At 35.1% G+C, this 19895-nt stretch overlaps 1 protein-coding gene across 1 annotated transcript in view; it reads left to right on the forward strand.

Annotated features, from left to right (window-relative positions):
• LOC111000954 (tyrosine-protein kinase Drl) overlaps window positions 1-19895 on the forward strand; it is a 36723-nt gene that overhangs the window by 14285 nt on the left and 2543 nt on the right. The window contains exons 2-5 of the mRNA XM_022270571.2: window positions 12376-12503; window positions 17690-18376; window positions 18602-18912; window positions 19383-19679. Of these exons, the coding sequence (XP_022126263.2) occupies window positions 12376-12503; window positions 17690-18376; window positions 18602-18912; window positions 19383-19679 (1423 nt within the window). The remainder of the gene's footprint in view (window positions 1-12375; window positions 12504-17689; window positions 18377-18601; window positions 18913-19382; window positions 19680-19895) is intronic.

The following is a 19895-nucleotide window of genomic DNA, read 5'->3' on the forward strand; positions in this document are numbered from 1 at the left end:
GGCTCTGATGGGCCCATGTCTCGTTATTGTTGTTTTGCTTTATTGATAATCGCTTTGAGCCCTTTTACTATATTAGTACCTTGTTATGTTTGAATAGCTTTTTACGTTCGTTACAGCGATGATTAAAAATATTATCTACAATATTGAGCTTGAATTGTCGACGTTAATTAAAATAGAAAAACCGCTGAAAACTTAAATATCCTCCATTTCGCCCTCAACAAGGTAAATCTTGAAAAATTCATGGAACGCATAATCACATTCCTACTTAAACGATTTAAAACGTCCGCGCTTTAGGAGCTTTCTCATTTTGTTGAAAATCACGTAGAAACAAAATAGCGTGATTATTTATGATGACTTCTGGTTACGTACTCGACTGGATGTTTATCGCTTGACAACGATGAAGCTTTTCTATTGGCATTCGAGCTTGGAATATCATGTTATGGCGTGCGTGGGCTTCAAATGCAACAGATAAGTATCGTATGTACGGGGTGCTCCAGCTTTCACCGTTGTGTCAGAAAGCGCCCAATGACCGGTGTTGTGACAGCCTCCCACGATAACGATAATGTTTATGCGCGCGCGCCGACCGCCATGTTTGTTTTATCTCGATCCAACGCTCGGGCGTGTTAATAAATGTCTTGTATTGGAAAAAATCTTATCTTCCTTTTTTATGATCGTATGTTTTATTTAGACATCGGTTATTAATAATAATGGATCCTTCAGGGTCGTTAGATCAAAATTTAAGATCTTCAACGTGTAGTCACTTTTTCTGTTTGTTTTGTTTTTTGTTCGGTGTCTCGGTTTTATTGGGGTTTCGAGAGGGGGACGCGTCGCTGTGTATTTTATATTCAAAACAGATGTGTAACCTGCGGTGATTGTTAGGATATTAATTGAATATTTTTTATTATACAGCCCACGTTTTGAATTATGTGCATGTATAAACATTCTCACGTCAGTTTTTTTGCTCCGCAGCGTCAAGTGTAGCATACATGACAGCACTCGGAGTTTTTACCTGAGTTTTGAACATATCTTCGCTTATTAAAATGCAAGTTGGATACTATAAACATTCCAAATTATGTTCTATCATCACGCTGCTTTCAAATTTCAATAAACGTGGCCACTGTCACGTTCCTCTATTGATAAGTTGATTAATTTTTTGATCAAGCCATGGCTATTTCACGCCTAGTTTGTGTGGAACTAATTGACCATCCCCGAGAAAGCCGGGACGTCAACACATCTACGAATCTGTAGTTAATCCCGACACGAAAATTCGGAAGGCCGTGTAATTGAATCTAATGAAGTGAAGCCGGGGTAAATAGGTCGTATCCCGGATGTTTCGAGATGGAATCTTAAAAATAGAAATGGACTTGTAAGAGACGAGTACTAAATGTTTATTTCGAATGAAAATGCCCGAATTCTTATATGTATGGACCTTGAAATTTATATTGGCAGGATTTCAGGTTTTAATAAAATTTATGAGGCAAATGTTTATAAATTTATTATAAGCGTGCAGACTGAGAGTGCGAGCCCGGCGGGCGGTGCCGATGGGCACCTTGCTCTTTTTGCCCATTGTTTACTTACGGCAATGTTGAAATTTTATGATTCCCGTCGTGACTGACGGGGCTGTATTTTCTGAACGGCTGCCAACTCGATAATTCCCGGTTACGTTCGGCCCATTATCGTTTTATTTATGGGGCAAGATGGCTACGTATTTGATTAATTCAACTGATGCATTTCACTCCGACTCACGGGAACACTTCAGAATTTCTGAATTTTGTAGGACTTTTCTTTAGAATAATTTAGTATGAAGTGTAAGAAAAATGCATGCTATGACACTAAATAGATGCTTAGCGATAGGCAGACGGTGGATGGCAGGGTGTAAACAGTGCAAGTCGAGCACGGCCGCCGTCGACGTTGAGGACCCTCGACGGCTCTCCGGAATTGCTCTCTTGAAACGAACGATTTAAATTCCCCGTACCCTGTTTTTCCTTTAATTTCGACAAATAAAGATCGGCCCCTGAGGGTTGGAATTAAGTTTAACCGTTTTCATTTTTGCAGGATCAACGTTGACGTTTTGGGTATAATCAGGTAGCAATTGATATAATCAATTTCTTAAGCGTGGAATAGGAATATGTAAGTTATCAGCTCCGTTTCCGCGAAGGCCTACAGTAAATAAGTCGAGAACAAGAAAACAAATACCGGTGTCGGAAAAGTATTATGTGTCCTTTTCAATATTTTCCTTTCACCAAGCGTTATAACCTTTCTAAGTTCCCAAGTAAATATTGGCAGCTTCTGTGGCATTGTAACAAATTCTTTACCGTATTGAATAATATTTGCTGAGCGCTGTTTGACTTGTGGGTTTGTTATTGGACACTACCCACAGTTGTTAGTTTCAGGAACTGTTTGAACACCTGATAGACTTCAAGAATTATTTACTTGAACGGTAGCCGACCTTATCGAAGCGATAAATTTCGTTTATAAATCTCGTATCGTAGCACGATGCTCGATAAGGAATCGATTTTATAGCTACCGTGTGATAACCTCGAAGCTAATTGATAACGCACACACGTGGGCCGACTTAATTTCTTCAGAGCGAGAGAAATTTGTATCTACATTGCTGTTCGTGTCACGTTTGTGTTTTTTAATTAGCCACTCGGGTTGTTGAGTGAAATGGGCTGCTTTTTTGTTAAGTCTCAAATTACGTTCGTCGTCACAGGGGTGATTTAGTGCAGACGTAGTTTACCGAAATTGTCTAAGTTGTTACGTATTCGTCACTGCTTTGGGTTTTTAATTCAGCTTCAACATTCTCTCGTTTCGTCGCTTTCAAGGCGTTGAGCGAATGTTACATCGAGGATATTATAGTTATACTACAATTTTGAACTGTTAAAAATTCGTGTCGTTGTTTTATATGTATGTTTTCACAAAGGGATCGGTGTCCATGATCATCTAATCGAATGATCAGATATTTGATAAGATTAATGGAATTTATTATATTCATAGACTTTTTTTTGTACCCTCATACTTACAAAAAGAAAATATTTGTAATATTAATAATTCAGATTTTATAAAAATAGTCGATATATTTAAAACTAGAACATTCTAAAGTTCCTAAATTCGAAGCCAGGGTAAACAAGTTACGTGATTATTTATGACTACGATAGTTTATTTGTAACGGTTTTTGTCGATATTCATTAAATCTCCTAAATCTGAAGTGACATTTTCTGTGTCGCCGCACATAATTAAAGGTATTCAATAACATCTGTTTACTGATGAGAGGATTTAACTGTAATTTCAGTAGGTCTACCGTTATATATAACGTACAATAAAGGTAGATTTCGCACGTTTCTTTAAATGTCTGCTGAACCCTATTGTACAGTTTCTGGTTCAGGTTATATAATGTTAAATAAATTAATGCTATTATAAATTCTATTACTCGTTTACAAAAGCTTGTCAACGCTCGGTACATTCGTTCTTAAAAATAAAATACAAGATTGAATGTGACAAGCACTGAGGCAAACATAGCGAACACGAAGAGAAAAAAAAATACATTGATTCGTAAATTATGAAAACTAAAGGAAAATTGATTTGATTGTGTGAAGAGAGCAACTATATTCAGACCTAGTTAGTTTGTTAGAATGCTGTGATGAAAACTAATCTAGATATCAGTGAGTTTTGCCCAATAAAAATAAGGACAAATGGCATGATGAGATGCCCGGGGTATCTAGTCGGTACAAGAAATTATAATTCCATGCTAAAGAATGTCGGATGTTCTCGAATTTTTAATGTCAACGATTAAGCTGTCTCACTAATAAAAGTGGGAAACCCTGGAAACAAAATGTACAGTATTGGCTCGCATAACATTAATTGTAGCTGTGTTATCATCATAAAAACATTTATTGTTTTTTAAAATGATTCCTAGGTATATAAATACATCTTAGTCCAAGGTGAGCAAAATAATGTAAGCGAAACTTACAGGCTTTTGAAAATGTTAATTCTATAACAAGTTCAGCCATATCAGTAGAATAAATATAATATCAAATATCCTAAAGTTTTTGGGATCTACTGTAATTTTACGTCACTCAGTCAAGTGCAAAAAATCCGACATTCCGTCTGTCAAACTAATGCGGTATTTGGGAGCACGCGAGCAAAAAGGGACATTCATCAAATATATTTTTAAACACCCTAACGTGACGTTGCTGAAAGTCACGCCTTCTTAATTAACTGATTTTAACGTAATTATCCGTTCAGTATGAGTTAATGTTATATTAAAATATAATAGTGGCGTTACGACCTTTTAAATCTGAGATTTCTCTTAATTTCATGATCATTTCAATCTAATATGCAAGTTGGTGATCGGTCTTTTGAGCCTGAAACACGCCGTCGACTTTGTGGTTCTAAAGCAAGCCGGGAGAATTAGAGCTAATGTTAAATGGGCACATAGAAAGAACGTGATCGAACCTACGACCTCTGGTCAATAGTAATACGCTCTTTGAGCGTAAGACGCCTTTGAGTAAAAATAAAAAAAATTAAACATGTTAATATGTTATAAAAATAAGTTAACTAATCATTAAACTTCGTATGTTGCACCGTTTTTAAAGATTTTTGTGAAATGTTAATTTAGTGTATAATCATTCAAATCGGCTGGCTAAACGGAGTTCAGTTATATATAAAGATATTGTAATGGCAGATTATACATTAATTATTTTAGTTACTTATACAAACATAAATAAATCTTATTTTTAAAACATTCAATATTATAGGACATGTAGAAATACTTATTATTAAAACCAAGATTTTAATAGGACAACGGAATTAGATATTTTTAAACGGGCAGGCTCATCTGACCTTAGGTAATATATATGGTTAAATAAATATTTCCTTAAATCCAAGTTATTCAAGAATTTAATTACACTTACCGTAATTAATGTTAGTGGTTATAAAGTACGGTGAAGTACGAAGTTACACGCAACACCTTCAAGACACCCTCTTCATATCCTCCATAAATTTTCCCTCTCTCGTTGGAAACTGTTTTCGAGGTGTTTAAATACTTTGCTTATGTTAAAGTAAGAGACATTTTTATTTAAGCAATTTTTATAGTATTAGTATGAAACTAATATAAGGAATTTAATTGAAATTATTACAACTTTTTGAATGCTTTATGCGCTGAATAGTGAAAGCAGAAAGAATATGAAGGAAAGAATGTTATACGTCTAATTGATAAATTACTTAAAAAAAAAAACAATTACTTATAAGATAAGGTATTTTAGTAAATTTATTTAAAATATTAGAAACAATGATACACATTACTATTTTGATACAACTAATACAATTCCACGCCAGTATACGCTAAACAAAAGAATGCAAAAAAACAAACAAACTTGACGTAATATTTAAACACACATCTTTCACTAATATAAGTCTAATTGTTCCCTCGTTCGAATTTTGAAATTTACGACTTTGTACACGATGACCAAATCTCGTTAAGGATAACAATAAGGGATCCTGTTACCACGTTTCCGGTGGGTAACTTTGAAAAAAGAATCGAAAACTTTTACACCTGACTACACTCGGGGCCTCGAACCGAACCGCTGTAAATCTTTCTTGGGTTGTACTTAATTCTTACTTAGTTAATCCATTTATTGTGTTTTAAAAAAAACTTTATATTTAAAAAAAGACGTGTTTTTATTAGAATTTTCTGAGACGGGGGCTTCACTTTGAAAATTTGCAAATATGTCCGACCATAGGCTAAATATTAATTACTTATTAATTTATTATTCTATACATGCGTCCTTAGATTAAATTTAAACTTAATAAGAGGTGAAAACTTTCTTAATAATAAAGAAATCACAATATCAGTCAATTAAATCAGATATTAACAATTAAAGAAATCGTTAATACCCACTTTATAAGCTCTTAGAAATTAAGAAAGAAAAAAAATAGAATCCGTCAATTAAGAGAAGACTAGTAGATTGCTAGTTTCTAGTAGTATTGCCTTCCACATATCCCGCTTGGAATGGACATAGTATTTCTACCTAATAAACAAAGTTAAATCAAACTTCTGTCCTCCTTTGATAACTGTGATTGTCACGCACAACTCGACACAATGCAGGAATCCTTTTTATACCCGAATTTATTGAAGGACCGCGAAATTTAAATACCCATAATTTGTTATAAGTATTTCGGTTCGGTAAATAGTTATTAATAAAGTTACAAAGTACTTGGGTTGACGGTCTATGTGAAATAAAAACAAAAGTACATATGAAAAAGAAAAAAACTACTACTATAATCGGACATTTAGTTAAAAAAAAAGATTCCCCGTGTCCTGGGCAGCTACATCTCTCTCTTCTTCTCTTCATCTTCTATTTAAACAAATTGAATTATTTCAGTTTAAGATCTTTTATAAGATTTGGTTATGCATTCAGTCTTATCGCTTGTTAGTGAAAATGCCACCCGTAACATCTCTTATATTTTTTGTAGTATAAATGTAAAGAAGTGTGAATAAATAAATTCAATTATTCAATGAATAGCTAGTTAAGAAATTCGTATGGTCATGTTATAAGTTTGGGGCATAAAATTTGATAGGTTTATGAACACGTCTTTTATGTTACAGTGTTGCGATGACCTTATTTCGTATTTTTGTCATACATAACATAATACTTCTTTCGAAGAATCTCTTATTAAAGCCGTGTTTGTGCGATTCTGTATTCAATGTTTACACGATCAACAAGTAGATTTTTAGTTTTTCAGCGCAACTTATACCTAAAGGCGAGTCTAGAACTTGTTTAAATAAATCTTAATATATATGTATGCAATTCCAATGTACGTCAGTCACTGAACTCATCTTCAACGGCTGGACCGATTTTAATGTATTTTGTATGCCTTTGGGAAGCGCCCCAGATGGTTTAGATTAGCAATTCAGTCCGGTAGATGGCGCTGTAGTCAATACTTTTATACTTTGTTTAATATCCTAGCGCTTGACGTATCATGCAAGACAACGCCTATGGGTTTTAGTTTTAAGAAAATACACGCAGATTAAGCCGCAGAGATGAAACTAAAAAGCTTTCAAATATAAATTTTTAAGTAGTCTCCTGCTCTGTACCAAGTAAACCTAGGTATTTTTGTGTCAACATTTGATTTTTAACAGAAAGTCATTAACTTGCGACAATCCGTCAGATGGCCGAGGCATGATGTCTTCCGGTATTGGCCAATAAAACTGTCGCCCTGGCAACATGTCTAAATAAGATTTTATGGATACCCGATGATTTTTATGGAAAAATTTTATGTTTATCGTTGTCACACGGGATGCTGAAGCGGTTTACCGATTTTAAATCCTTTTTTCTATGAATTGAATAGGATCTTCCACCTAGTCTTGTCATAAGTCTAATCATAACGTCTATTATTTTTTCCTAACGTCGCCACTATCGTTAAGTGAATGATGTGAGTATTCTTGGATGACGAAGTTTTTAGTAGTCCTAATACAATAGAGAGATTTAGTTTTTTCTTTTGACTGTAATAAAAATGCTACTCCTTCCTCATAGGCCGACAATACACCCATACCCACACCCAAATGAGTGTCCATTGGCTGCGAAATTTGCTCCCCTTATTTTTTTTTTAAAGCAGTTTGTTTTTAAATTTTAATTCGTTTAAATGTTCCATTTTTTTATGTTTAACTCGTAAAACGCCACCATATTATTCGTAATTTATGTTGAAAAATGAATTCGAAATTATTTGTTTGAATAATATCCACCCACAAGATACACAGTACTGCGTTTACTTGCGTTTTAGCAGATTCAGCAGTATAGCGAGGTTAAACGCTTTTTTTGTCCCTTACCCTCGACGTAGTGAAGTGTATAACTCCACACACCTTCACCTCCGCACTTTGTTTTATTTCGCATAATTCTACAATAAGTTTGCCCTAAAATTCCCGCGCTAGGGGACTCATTGTACGTTCCTTTATTCCATACAAATGCTTCTATAGATTTTTTTGTGAAAGCATTATACTGCGATTGAATGGATCTTGCGGGCGTGATTTTTCTCGCGATAAATACAATTGAGATTTTTAATATTCTGTGCACCTTTTTGCTACCGAACTTCGTATGAGCTAAAAAACGGGTTTTAAATTCTCCGTGCTCTTTCAAGATTCGATAACGTGTGATCAATACAATATTATATAATCATATTTTTTATTTATTTTTTAATTGTGTCATTGTTATCTGTATTATTTTTTATTTAACTATGCACTATTTGCGTAGTTAAATAAAAACTTCCCTTTAGAATGTATTTTTTCTTACTAGGGTTGCCTGGGAAGTCGCTTACTCTCGTTGCCTCTTTAATTTATGTTATCTGTATGTAATTTGTCTACATATATAATGCAACGAACATAAAATATTTTAAGTATCATTCAATTAATCATTCAAAGAGGCAATCTCATTGAAACCTATAAAATCCTCACTAGCTACTATAATGTTCCAGGAATTGAAAAGCTCTTTATTATTAGTGAAAATACACATTTAAGGGGTAATTTTTTAAAACTTAAGACAAATTCCCTAAAGAACTTTCTGCCCGACCGGGTAGTGGCCGACTGAAATAGGCTTCTCGAAAGTGTAATCAGTGTGCCATCATTAAACTCTAATAATAGATTGGATATTTTCTCCAAATCTCAAAATACGCTCGCATCAATCTGCTAGTGTGTTTATATACATAATAATAATAATCATCATTATCTCATCCAGACATGAGAAATAATAATATTGCAAGCATAAAAAGTAAACTATATCACGCCATCATCGTACGGTATGCAATAGAGTCCATCTGCCAAACTCGCAGGCATATACGAGTCGGGACCTGCTACTCTTTCCCGTATCTCAGGCGAACCGCTGTTTCTGTTCAATGTCCGTGGCGGCGTACTTAAAAAACGTAGAATTACAAAAAAATGGGCGCCACAGGTCTCTGTTATCTTATGTTATTTGTCATATCAAGTAGCTCGTTTCTTCTTGCCGCCTCAAAAGGCACCGCACAGTAGCTTACGAGTATGGGAACGCTTAACACTGTCACATTTCCTAATCGGAATATTTAGACTTTCAAGTCATTAAAATTATCTGATTACCGAATTTGTTCTGTATTTGATTTTATCGTTTTCTTTAAACTTTTGTATTCAAGTTGCTACTGCTACGGTAAAGAATGTTTGCAAATTGAATCGTTTTGTCTACGAAATCTATAAGCGGTATCCTCTTCAATCCTAGAACTCCCTACAATCTATTGAATTCATTTCCGGTACTTTTTTATATGAAGGGACAGTTCGTTTACTCAGGCCCACGCCATGGATCTAGCTAGATGCGGGAAATATAGGCTGGATTTACATTAAAATTCCTCTGCTATTCACTTAATGCTTTCTGTCCTTATGATAGAACTTTCACCTTCCTTTCAATTTCTACCAGCATTACCTGTTGTTCTTCATTGTCTATTGTCTACTTAAGTTATAATAGCTTCCTTACAGTCGTTGCCTGGAAGAGATCGCTCGAAAACGATAAGGCCGTAAACTTAACTAATTTCGAAATAGCTTGACCGCTGTTTATTAAATACACATAAAATTTATGTTATTCGGATATTTTAAAAGTACAGATCTGGTAGTGTCACTATACTGTATCACTTAAAAGTAGATGAGCCTCTTGCCTGTTTTATAAAAAAAACGTAAAAATTTTCACCCGTTAACCACATTTCATTCTTAACAGCCATATTAGGTAACAATCTTTATATGGCAAAAAGATTTCCGGGTCAGCTAGTATATAAATAAAAAAAATAGTCTGTAACCCCTTGAAAGGCGTCGAATCAATTAGTCGATATGACCTACCATTTTGCATATAAATTGTCTTCAATATTTATTTGTATAACGCCTAATCGCTATAGCGGCTCGGCTAAACAAACAGAATTAATGGCGTTAATATTATCGCTTTAATTATATACGGTTGCTTCATTTGCATGTAAAATCCACAAACATGTTTGAATGGGATGGCTAATTTACGGATTAACAAGCATATTATGTACCTGTGTCAATATGGCATTTATTTCATTCGAAGTTGAAGTTTTAATGTTTTCTTTACGATTTTAGTTGTTACATAATATGAGTCTATTTTGTTTAGCATACGATTTGCCTTCAGTGCATGAGACAAGTTGATTTTTGAGTCTTACATCTGGTAGTTTTCTTATGTTTTCTTACTATTGTATTAGCTAGTTTTAATTTCGCACATCATAAATCTATTGTTCACGGCCGGGATTCGAAGTCAAGCCAAACTCTGTCCAAAGTAATACAGTACCCCCGTGGCCCCTACTACTCGTAGTGGTTTTAGCAGGTATTGCTCATCCAGAGTACCCTAGTCACACCAGAATCACCGTGCATATTTCGGGGGTACGGGATGTGTGAATGCATTTCCATATAGGACATTTAAAGAAATGATTCTACTACATTCATATATAATTGTTAAACATTATTTTCATTACAAATTAATACGGGTTAGTAAATTATAACATGATACATGTCGTTAACGTTCCAAGATGAATATCAAATGTCTATAAATTTTAATTATGTAAAATTATACGTATAACAAGACACGTCCGCCATATAATGGCCCTAAATTCGTGGAATTGTTTGAGTAGCGTGTACAAAGTACGTAGATTAGATTTATTAAAAGTGTTCCTAAAATTTAAATTAGAATACATATTTTAATTGAAGTCCTTCTTCGTGTTCGTCAAAATGGTAGAGTTGATCACTTGTAATTCAAACTTGTAAATTCTGTGATTTAGTTTTTGTCTCTCTTAGACAGTTAGCTGATAATTGGAGGGAGTAGTGATAGCAGGAGAAGTCGGGGTTGCCTGCCTGCTGGTGTGACTAAATTAAAGGCCGTTTACGTATTACGTAAGCACTATGAGGGGGGGAGAGAGTCTTTGATTTACTTTGATTTGGTAATTACATCAACAGTAATTATTTAGTTTTTTTAAACTACCCACACATTGGGTGAGCTTGTAAACTACAAAAAAATAATACGTTTATGTACTATTATTTTTGAGAGCTTTGCTAACTTTAACTAACAAGAGGAATAGGGATAAATTGCAGTTAATCTAACAATTATGGGTCTCAAAATTTGTTATGTGGAGGCAGTAAGTCGACGTATCGGTTAGGCAAAACAGCACGACGTTCACGAATAAAGAGAAGAAGAGAAGAACGAAAGCACCAACGTTTCTATAGCTGTATAGAAAATCGCGATTTAAAACTTCAAATTTCATCTAATACTATTCTGCCATATCCTGTAGTGATGATTAATATAACATATAAATCATCATAAGAGATTCCTTTACAGATTAGGGCGAAGAGCACTTAATAATTTTTTTCTTGGAACTTCTGGTTATATGATAAGTCTCGAATATCATTTCGGGAACTAAATGGTACCTATGATAGCTCTCGAAACTAGATGCAATTTATGCCCGGAGTCGATATCAACTCCGTAAAATAATTATAAGTTTATAATAATACGTACTTCAATCCGTTAAAAAGTGTTTTCTTTAAAAAACAAAAGTATTTTGAAAGCATTGTCTTTATTTGTTTATATTTAGCTTCTACCGACATGTATAATTTTAAAATAGTATATATCTGTACTCTGTACTGATTTTGATAAGGGGATTTGCATTAACTTGGAAGTTCCACGAAACTGCCACTTTTTCTTTAAACTGGTTCCCATGATTTGTGGACAGGTGGCGGCTTCCTTTGATGATGCCGCTACACGTGCTGATCTCAGTTTTTGTTATAGATTTTTGTTATTCAATACGAAAGATCGAATAACTTTTTGTTAACCGCATAGATCTTCTATTTTGATAGACAAAGACGTAGATTTCTTTTACTATGAGTCTTATCTACTTAGGTACTGGTATTATCTACAGCATCCATACCTTTATATAAGATATATATCGAAGGTTTTTCACAAATCGCGTTAATACTTATATTAAACTAACTAGCAGACTCGGCCAAGCGTTGCTGTGGCTTTTGTTATATACAGGTTTTTGTTATATTACATACAGTAGTAGGAAACTATTCATGGGAAACGGTAGGAGAACTTATGTGAAAGGTAGATAGCTTATGTGAAACGTTGGTACCTTTAACACAGCGCCATCTATTGGAATTGTATCAAATAATAAACAAATATTTGCAATAAAATTATATTGCGGGTATAAATTGAGATGTAAGCTATCCTATCTTTTAAGTAAGATAAAACTGCGCAAATTTGATTGATATCCTTTCGGTAGTTTAGGAGTCCATAGCGGACCAACAACGTGACACGTAATTTATATATGTACATATTAAGATATACGAATGTTTCTTGTTCGCAGGTCTAACAGCTGAGCTGTATTATGTAAGAGACGGTCAAATCAACTCCTACGCACTTAACTTCGTTGTCCCCGTTCCTGCTAATATTGGAGAGTTGCATTTTTCGTGGCAGAGCTTAACAAGACGACCGGTAAGAATATTTTTTATACTTCGTAGTCGTGATCGAGTGAGTTTGACTACCGATATGCAGAACATTACCTCACTCTTTAAAAAATTATAACCACGAATCAAGAAATTATATACATATAAAAAGTTATACAGGCCGCCCGTTGCCTATTAACTTATGTAACCTGCTTTTTGTATATGTATTTGTATAAGGTACCGAAGTGTAAATTGAAAAAAAAAATGTGTTTTATGAAATGACTAACACTAGTCTGAACTTTTTCTTTTTCTAATATAGGTTTTTCTTATTTCTATTTAACGACATCTTTTTGTAACATCGAAATATGCACTGTGTATATAGTGCAGAGGGTTGTTATATATAGTTTACACTATAGTTCTAAACATTCCCTTTTGTTAACAAGTAAACGATTCCGAACCATTTGGTCGCAGTAAAACAGTTTCTCTGTATCGCTGAAAACAATTAATGAGTGTCATTGACTTACAATAAAGCTTTTACAGCAGTGATTAGTTGTGAACTAAACTAGGATACATTTGAAGAAATGATTAAGCGAGTTTAATCCGTAATGCCTTTTAATATTCTATGTCATTTGTGTTTTTGCTGCATAAATGGAAATAATTCGATAGAAAATAAAATCAGTGGCGCTACAACCTCTTTAGGTTTTGGCCTCAGATTTCTGAATCTGTTTCACGATCATTTTTTAAATCTAATAGGCAAGTAGGTGGTGTTCAGCCTCCAGTGCCTGACACACGTCGTCGACTTTTTGGGTCTAAGTAAACATGTCGGTTTCCTCACGATGTTTTCCTTCACCGTTCGAGCAAATGTTAAATGCGTACATAGAAAGAAAGTCCATTTGTGCAGAGCCGGGGATTGAACCTACGACCTCAAGTATGAGAGTCGCACGCTGAAGCCACTAGGCCAACACTGCTCCCAATAATTCGATAGAGCAATTTATAAACAGTTGATGTAGCAGTCTAACGAAACGTTGAGTTATAGGGTTATATATGTAACTAATAAATTATGTTTATTTAAAACGGTAAGGAGCCGTTTGATATCAGATGATCTCTCTTTAAATTTATTTAGGCATCTTCTTTTTGAACTTCTTCTGCCCCTTTATTAGAGACTTACGATTAATAATGATCCATTAACCCTATAAGCTTTTGTATTTTGTAATTATTTCATTAGATTTCTGTTTAGTTTATTTTTAGTTAGTATATTTATTACAGTAGGTACATAAGTTGTAACATTTTTTAAAATTATTTAAGTATGCCCTTCTTGTACATTACCCGTAGCTAGTGTTTCTTCACATACTAGAGTTGCCTAAAAGAAATCGCTTGTTAGCGATAAACGTAACCAGTTTTTTATATGTATAGTTGAGTTAACGAAGTGTAAAGAATTAATATTAATTTGAGACAAAAATAATTCCGATTCCTTCAATATTAGTGTCAGGTGATATGGCGTAGCCTTTCGATGAGCATCAGTAGTTGTACAAGCAGGTCTATATTAATACAGCCCTAAGTCATCCTAGATCCCAGGTGGGACAGAGGGGACAATGATTTGCCATTTCTATCTGTATAATTTTTTTTATAATGTGTTATAAGTCGTAACCAATTTTATAATCTCGCCGATAAAAACCTCATTAATATTTTGAATAAGCCTATGATGTAATCGTTGGAGAAGTTTGTATATATTAGCGATAATCGAACAATGGATTGGTTGTAACCGTTACTGGCTCGTATGTAAATTAATCGGATGTTTAAAAAACAGGTAGCCATTTAGAAATATTTTGACTACGCTATTTAGAGATAATGATTTCAACTGTACGTGATTTTGCATACATTTTTGTGACACTCAAAAGAATCTATTATTGAATTAAATTACAGTTACTAAATTGATGTTATAATATTTTCTTCCTGCCTACAGGTTATGTCGCCTTTTTTGTCTTTTTGTACTAAATCGTAGTGTTGGTATTATCAAGATATTTTGAAGTTTTAAAGTTTATCTGGAGTTGCTTTTGGAACGCACTCGCGAACCCTTAGCATCGAGAGTGTCGTCATGGGCGGCGGTATCACTTAACATCAGATGAGCCTCCTGCCCGTTTGCCCACGGTTCTATAAAAAAAACGTATGAAGAAGTTTGCTTTTGTATTCTTGTAGGAAGATACCAAAAAAAACACAATTGTACTGCTGTCAATAGGATGATACAACAGGGGTCAAACGGCTAGGAGGCACATGTGATGTGAAGTGATACCATACCCCATGGACACTTAATGCCTGAGGGCTCGCGATTGCTTTGCCGGTCTTTTAAGAGTTGGTACGCTCTCTTCTCGAAGGATCCTAAGTTAATTTGGTTCGGAAATACTAAAGTATTTACCTGGTACTAAAGTGAGTACCTGGTTCCACATAGTGGTGGTAAGCGACAAAAACTGCCTTAAACGCCCAGTTGTCGAACGATGGACGTCGAAGTGGTACGGATGAAGTTTCGTATTCTGCCTCGACGTCCGATGTTGAAGCTCAACTGTAGGTATTTATCCGAACAACTCCTCAACATCTTCATGGAAGTAGTGCTCACATCTCTACGCATCGTCAATAGAACATTAATAATCTCTAAGATTAATACTAAAATATACCTAGTCTACTAAGAGAGAGATATTCAACATGTAATTTTCTTTTATACTCTCAAACTCATGGCAGACCATGTGCCATTGTATTAAACGAAGAAACATATCCAACATTTTATAATTAATTAATATAACAAAGCATTTAATATAGTTTTCCCATTATTCAAAGTACCTACTAACACTGAAACATTTTCCGAGTTAATTTTTCTTATGGAAACACATTGTCTTATCATTCAGATTTATAAATGAGTTCTGATAACGTATCCGACTGTCTGGGATTAAGCATGGATTAAAGTGTATATAACATGGGTTTTTCTTGCTGGTTCAGCCACCTCTGAACGCTTAGCTTCTTAAAGTATTAAGTTTCTTATCTATTTTAAATTCCACTTATCTTGATTAAAGGTTTAACCACTTGATGCAACCACTTACGAGGATGTATTCGTAATATTAAATCACTTGTGTAACTATATATTCTTCAGTTATTTTTAACAGTTAAGTTATAGCCTAACTAATGTAATATGCCAATATCTGGTGTTATACTCTACTTTCTCTTAAGTCTTCTTCAGGTAGCTCATGTCTGAGCATAGAAAACATCTGGTGCTGGACAATCTGTTTTTACCGGTTTCTGTCCAGCGCCTCCTTACAGTGTTCAGTTTTGAGGTCGATGAGTCTTCCACCTGGTTGGTGAACAGCCACGCGAACTTTTGCCTTCTGTGTTACCAACCACGATCTCCAAGTTCTCATTGCCTTGTCTATTGTATACGCTACTAGGATATATTAAGAAAAATATATTGATACCGGATTTTATATCTAAACTCACGATGATGACGACACCAATTTATTATTTAGAAAAGCTGTAATATACGATGTCTATGCCCTTAATACATTTAAGAGGTAAAGTGTTGTGTTGTGATCTGTGGATTTTAAAAATTAACTGTTTTGTAAATTATTCTATCAATAGACTACTTGGGCTATATATTAACTCGAAAAATTAAAGATTGTCGTGTGAAGCGTCGGTCCAAAAACTTTAAAATAATAACATTTTCAAAAAATCACTATTTTTAAATTTTATTATTTCGTTTTGATCTCTTTCACTAACATTCATAATAAGTGATATATTAATGTTCTGTTGAGGAATAAAAGTATTAAGTTGGTATCTAACAGTATAAGTTTGATTAATTTACAGTTAATAAAATAATATTAAAGAAATACAAATCGGGCGGTTTATTGTTTTATGTATTTAACATACATTTTAAAGTTAATTATTTTAATCGCCGTCAATAAATACGAGACACATAAACCAATGTGTCTTCTCACGGCCGAAACTTATCCACGGCTTATACGACGATTGTATTATTGATGGCAGACACATACAGAATAACAACAAATGTTGTTTTTATGTTAAAATCGATCGCTTGTTATGCAAATACTCAGGCGATCCCAGACAGTTATATATCCTTAACTAAATATTATGTGCATTTTGATGTCTAACAAAACCAGTATTCAATTTATTTTAAAAGTGATCATAAATATGCCGTCGATTTTTGTAAGGCGGTTTTCTTCTATATGATAAATACACTGGTTCACGGCTGTACTGGTACGAATGACCCCAGTAATGCGTTGTCTACTTTAAAACGTATTAATTTTATTCCTTTTACATATTTTAGACTTATCGCAATGAAACATAACCGTTTAGAGTTCACTGAACTTATCAAACCATCTGTTTATTTAGGACACATTGCAAGTTTAAGATTTACAGTGGTATAAAAGACGGTGAAAAAATGTTACGATAAATTGTGTAAATTACATTTAACAAGTACATCGTTTGTATGTGAGCTACAATTACTATTTCAGTAGGTTTATGATTGCGACTACCTATTTACTGTGGCGGCGCTTTTGACCGCGTTAAGCAAATATTTGTTGAAGTGAGGGCATGATCGCGCCATTGTACAAGTTCCCCGACTAACTAATATTTAATTAGAGGCTATGGTGTCGCACCTCCGTAGCCTCGCATGCGTGATGAGGCGGCCGACCGCTAAAGGGCCCGCGGCGAATACTGTTTGCTCTTCCATTCATGTTACCGGCCAGTGATTAGTCAGATTATGTGCTCGGAACACAAATAACTACCTCGTTATGCTGCCTTATACGCATTGTTTGCTCTTGTCTTAATAATACCCTCTGATAATTGCGCTCGAAACTATTACACAGTGTTTCATGTTAGATTAACTTACAAATCGCGTTTTAATAGTTCTAACCATTTTAGGCATAGTGTCTTTTACGGTCACAGCTTTTTATTTATTTAAAAATACTTCTTTACATTATAGGATAATGTATGTATTTTTGTAATAAATAAATAAAAGATGTTTGGGAGGTAGCCAATCTATGGAGTCGGGCCTTTACCACAACTTAATGGCAGAGATCTTAAAGTAATTGCCTAAGTAGGATGAGTTGTGAGGTGGAATTTAAAAAAGCATCTATTAAACGATCGTAATATAGTAACAGGGACCTGAGAACTTGAATTCATTTTTAAACCGTTAAAAACGCACAAGAATTTATGTAAAATGTTTGTTCACAGTTACCATACACGCTGCGAGTGGATGTCATCTCTCACCCCGAGGCTTTGCACCCGCCAACCTTCAGTATTCCAAGTACTGGCCTGGTGCCAACTGAACCACAAACGTGGCAAGTGGATCTGCCCTGTACACACACGGTCGCAGCTGAAGTGGACGTCACCATCGCCCTCAATATCTCTACCGGTTCATCATCTACAACATTACATTTTAGGAGACGTAAAATATGCCTAAAAGATGCTCCTCGACCTGCTGTAAGAGTAGATAATGCCCCCCATGCCCCCACCTCTGCTGATATATTCTACGCTGGGGCCGGTTGTGCAGGTGGAGTGATTATTTTAGCAGCGGTTGCAGCAGTGGCTTGTCGAGCCCGAGCCAGGAAACTTCGTAGAGCAAGAAGCGATGAGCAAGATGCTCACGCGTTCTTGCCAGACTCTTCCTGCAAATCTGCAGCTAGCTATACAAGCTATCGGCGTCCAACATCTTTACCGCCGGTTGCTGCCGAAGAAAGGGCTAGAGATCTCCAGCAAAGAATAGCAGAGTTGACGATACAAAGATGTCGAGTGAGGCTACGATCAGTGGCGATGGAAGGCACCTTCGGTCGCGTTTACAGAGGAACATATGCAGACGAAGATGGCAGGGAACAAGAAGTGTTAGTCAAAACTGTGGCTGAACATGCATCGCAAGTACAGGTAACTTCAATAGCTGCTTTATTATGTTTATGACTAATTTGACGAAGTTCTGTAATTTTTTTTCGTTGAAAGATTTCGTTCTCGATTTAACTACATCAAAATCATGCCGACAAAAGATTACACATATTTGTTAGATTTGTTGAAACGATGACTGCTTCATACTCCAAGCAATCTAGCAAAGCCAACCATTTCACTGGGCCATATTCTATAGAAAATTTCTTATAGGTGTCACTACTTCTTCAAGAAGGCTGCATGCTGTATGGGCTTCATCACGAGCGGGTCCTATCCGTTCTGGGTGTCAGCATTGAAGACCAGACGGCACCATTCATTCTGTACCCCTGGGGTCCAACCTGGAGAAACCTAAAGCAGTTCCTATTAGCGTGTCGAGGAGTTACAGTAGGTGGTACCACAGGTGCTCCGCCCCCTCCATTAACAACTCAACACGTGGTCAGAATGGCACTTCACGCCTTGGATGGACTTTCCTATCTACATTCGCAACACGTGCTACATAAGGACATCGCTGCAAGAAATTGCGTGTAAGTAAAAGCTTCCTGCAAAGTAATGTGTACTGCATAATTGATTTGTATTTGTTTAGCTTTTTCCCAGAAAAGCTTTTACTGGCCTTAATTTATATCTGGATTGAAAGTTATAGTTGTTCTATTCTGTCAATGTTTGACTAACTTTCATTGTAAAATTTAAAAGAACATTTAAAATCTTCTATTTTATCTAAAAATCATTCGGAATAATTCCAAAAAAATATCGATTTGTAATAACAATAATTAAATCCCTGCGATCGTGGGTTCGGTCCCCGGCTGTGCACCAATGGACTTTTTCTTCTATTTGCGCAAGATACGCTCGACCCGTAAAGGAAAACATCGTAAGGAAACCATCTCGCCTTAGAGACCTATTAGATTGACAAATGCTCATGAAACGCATACAGAATTTTGTATTTTAATTACACCATAGCTTTGCTTAATATATTCTAAAAAATAATGTTTGTTAACAGAGTTGACGAGAATCTACGTGTCATGATAGGTGACAACGCGTTATGTAGAGACCTCTTCCCAGCTGACTACCACTGTTTAGGAGATAATGAAAACAGACCCATCAAATGGCTGGCTCTTGAGACACTCTCAAAGAAACAGTTCAGTCCAGCATCAGATGTTTGGGCGTTGGGAGTACTTCTATGGGAATTGACGACGCTGGCACATCAGCCATATGCGGAGGTCGATCCGTTTGAAGTTGCTGCGTATTTGAGGGACGGTTATAGATTGCAGCAACCGGCCAATTGTCCGGACGAATTGTGAGTGAAGTAGATTCATAAAACTTAATATTAACTTATTTATAACCCTATCTCATACATTCAAAACCACAAAAATAAACAAACAAAGCATTTATTGAAAGTTATTTTGGAATTTTGATTTTATTTTGTAACTATGCAATAAAAACAAAAAATGAAAATTTTGATATTTAGAAGTTGGTGGTGTAAGATAATCATTTGATGCAGAACAAATATTTA

Source organism: Pieris rapae, chromosome 20 (genome assembly GCF_905147795.1).
Source record: "Pieris rapae chromosome 20, ilPieRapa1.1, whole genome shotgun sequence".
Taxonomy (NCBI): Eukaryota; Metazoa; Arthropoda; class Insecta; order Lepidoptera; family Pieridae; genus Pieris; species Pieris rapae.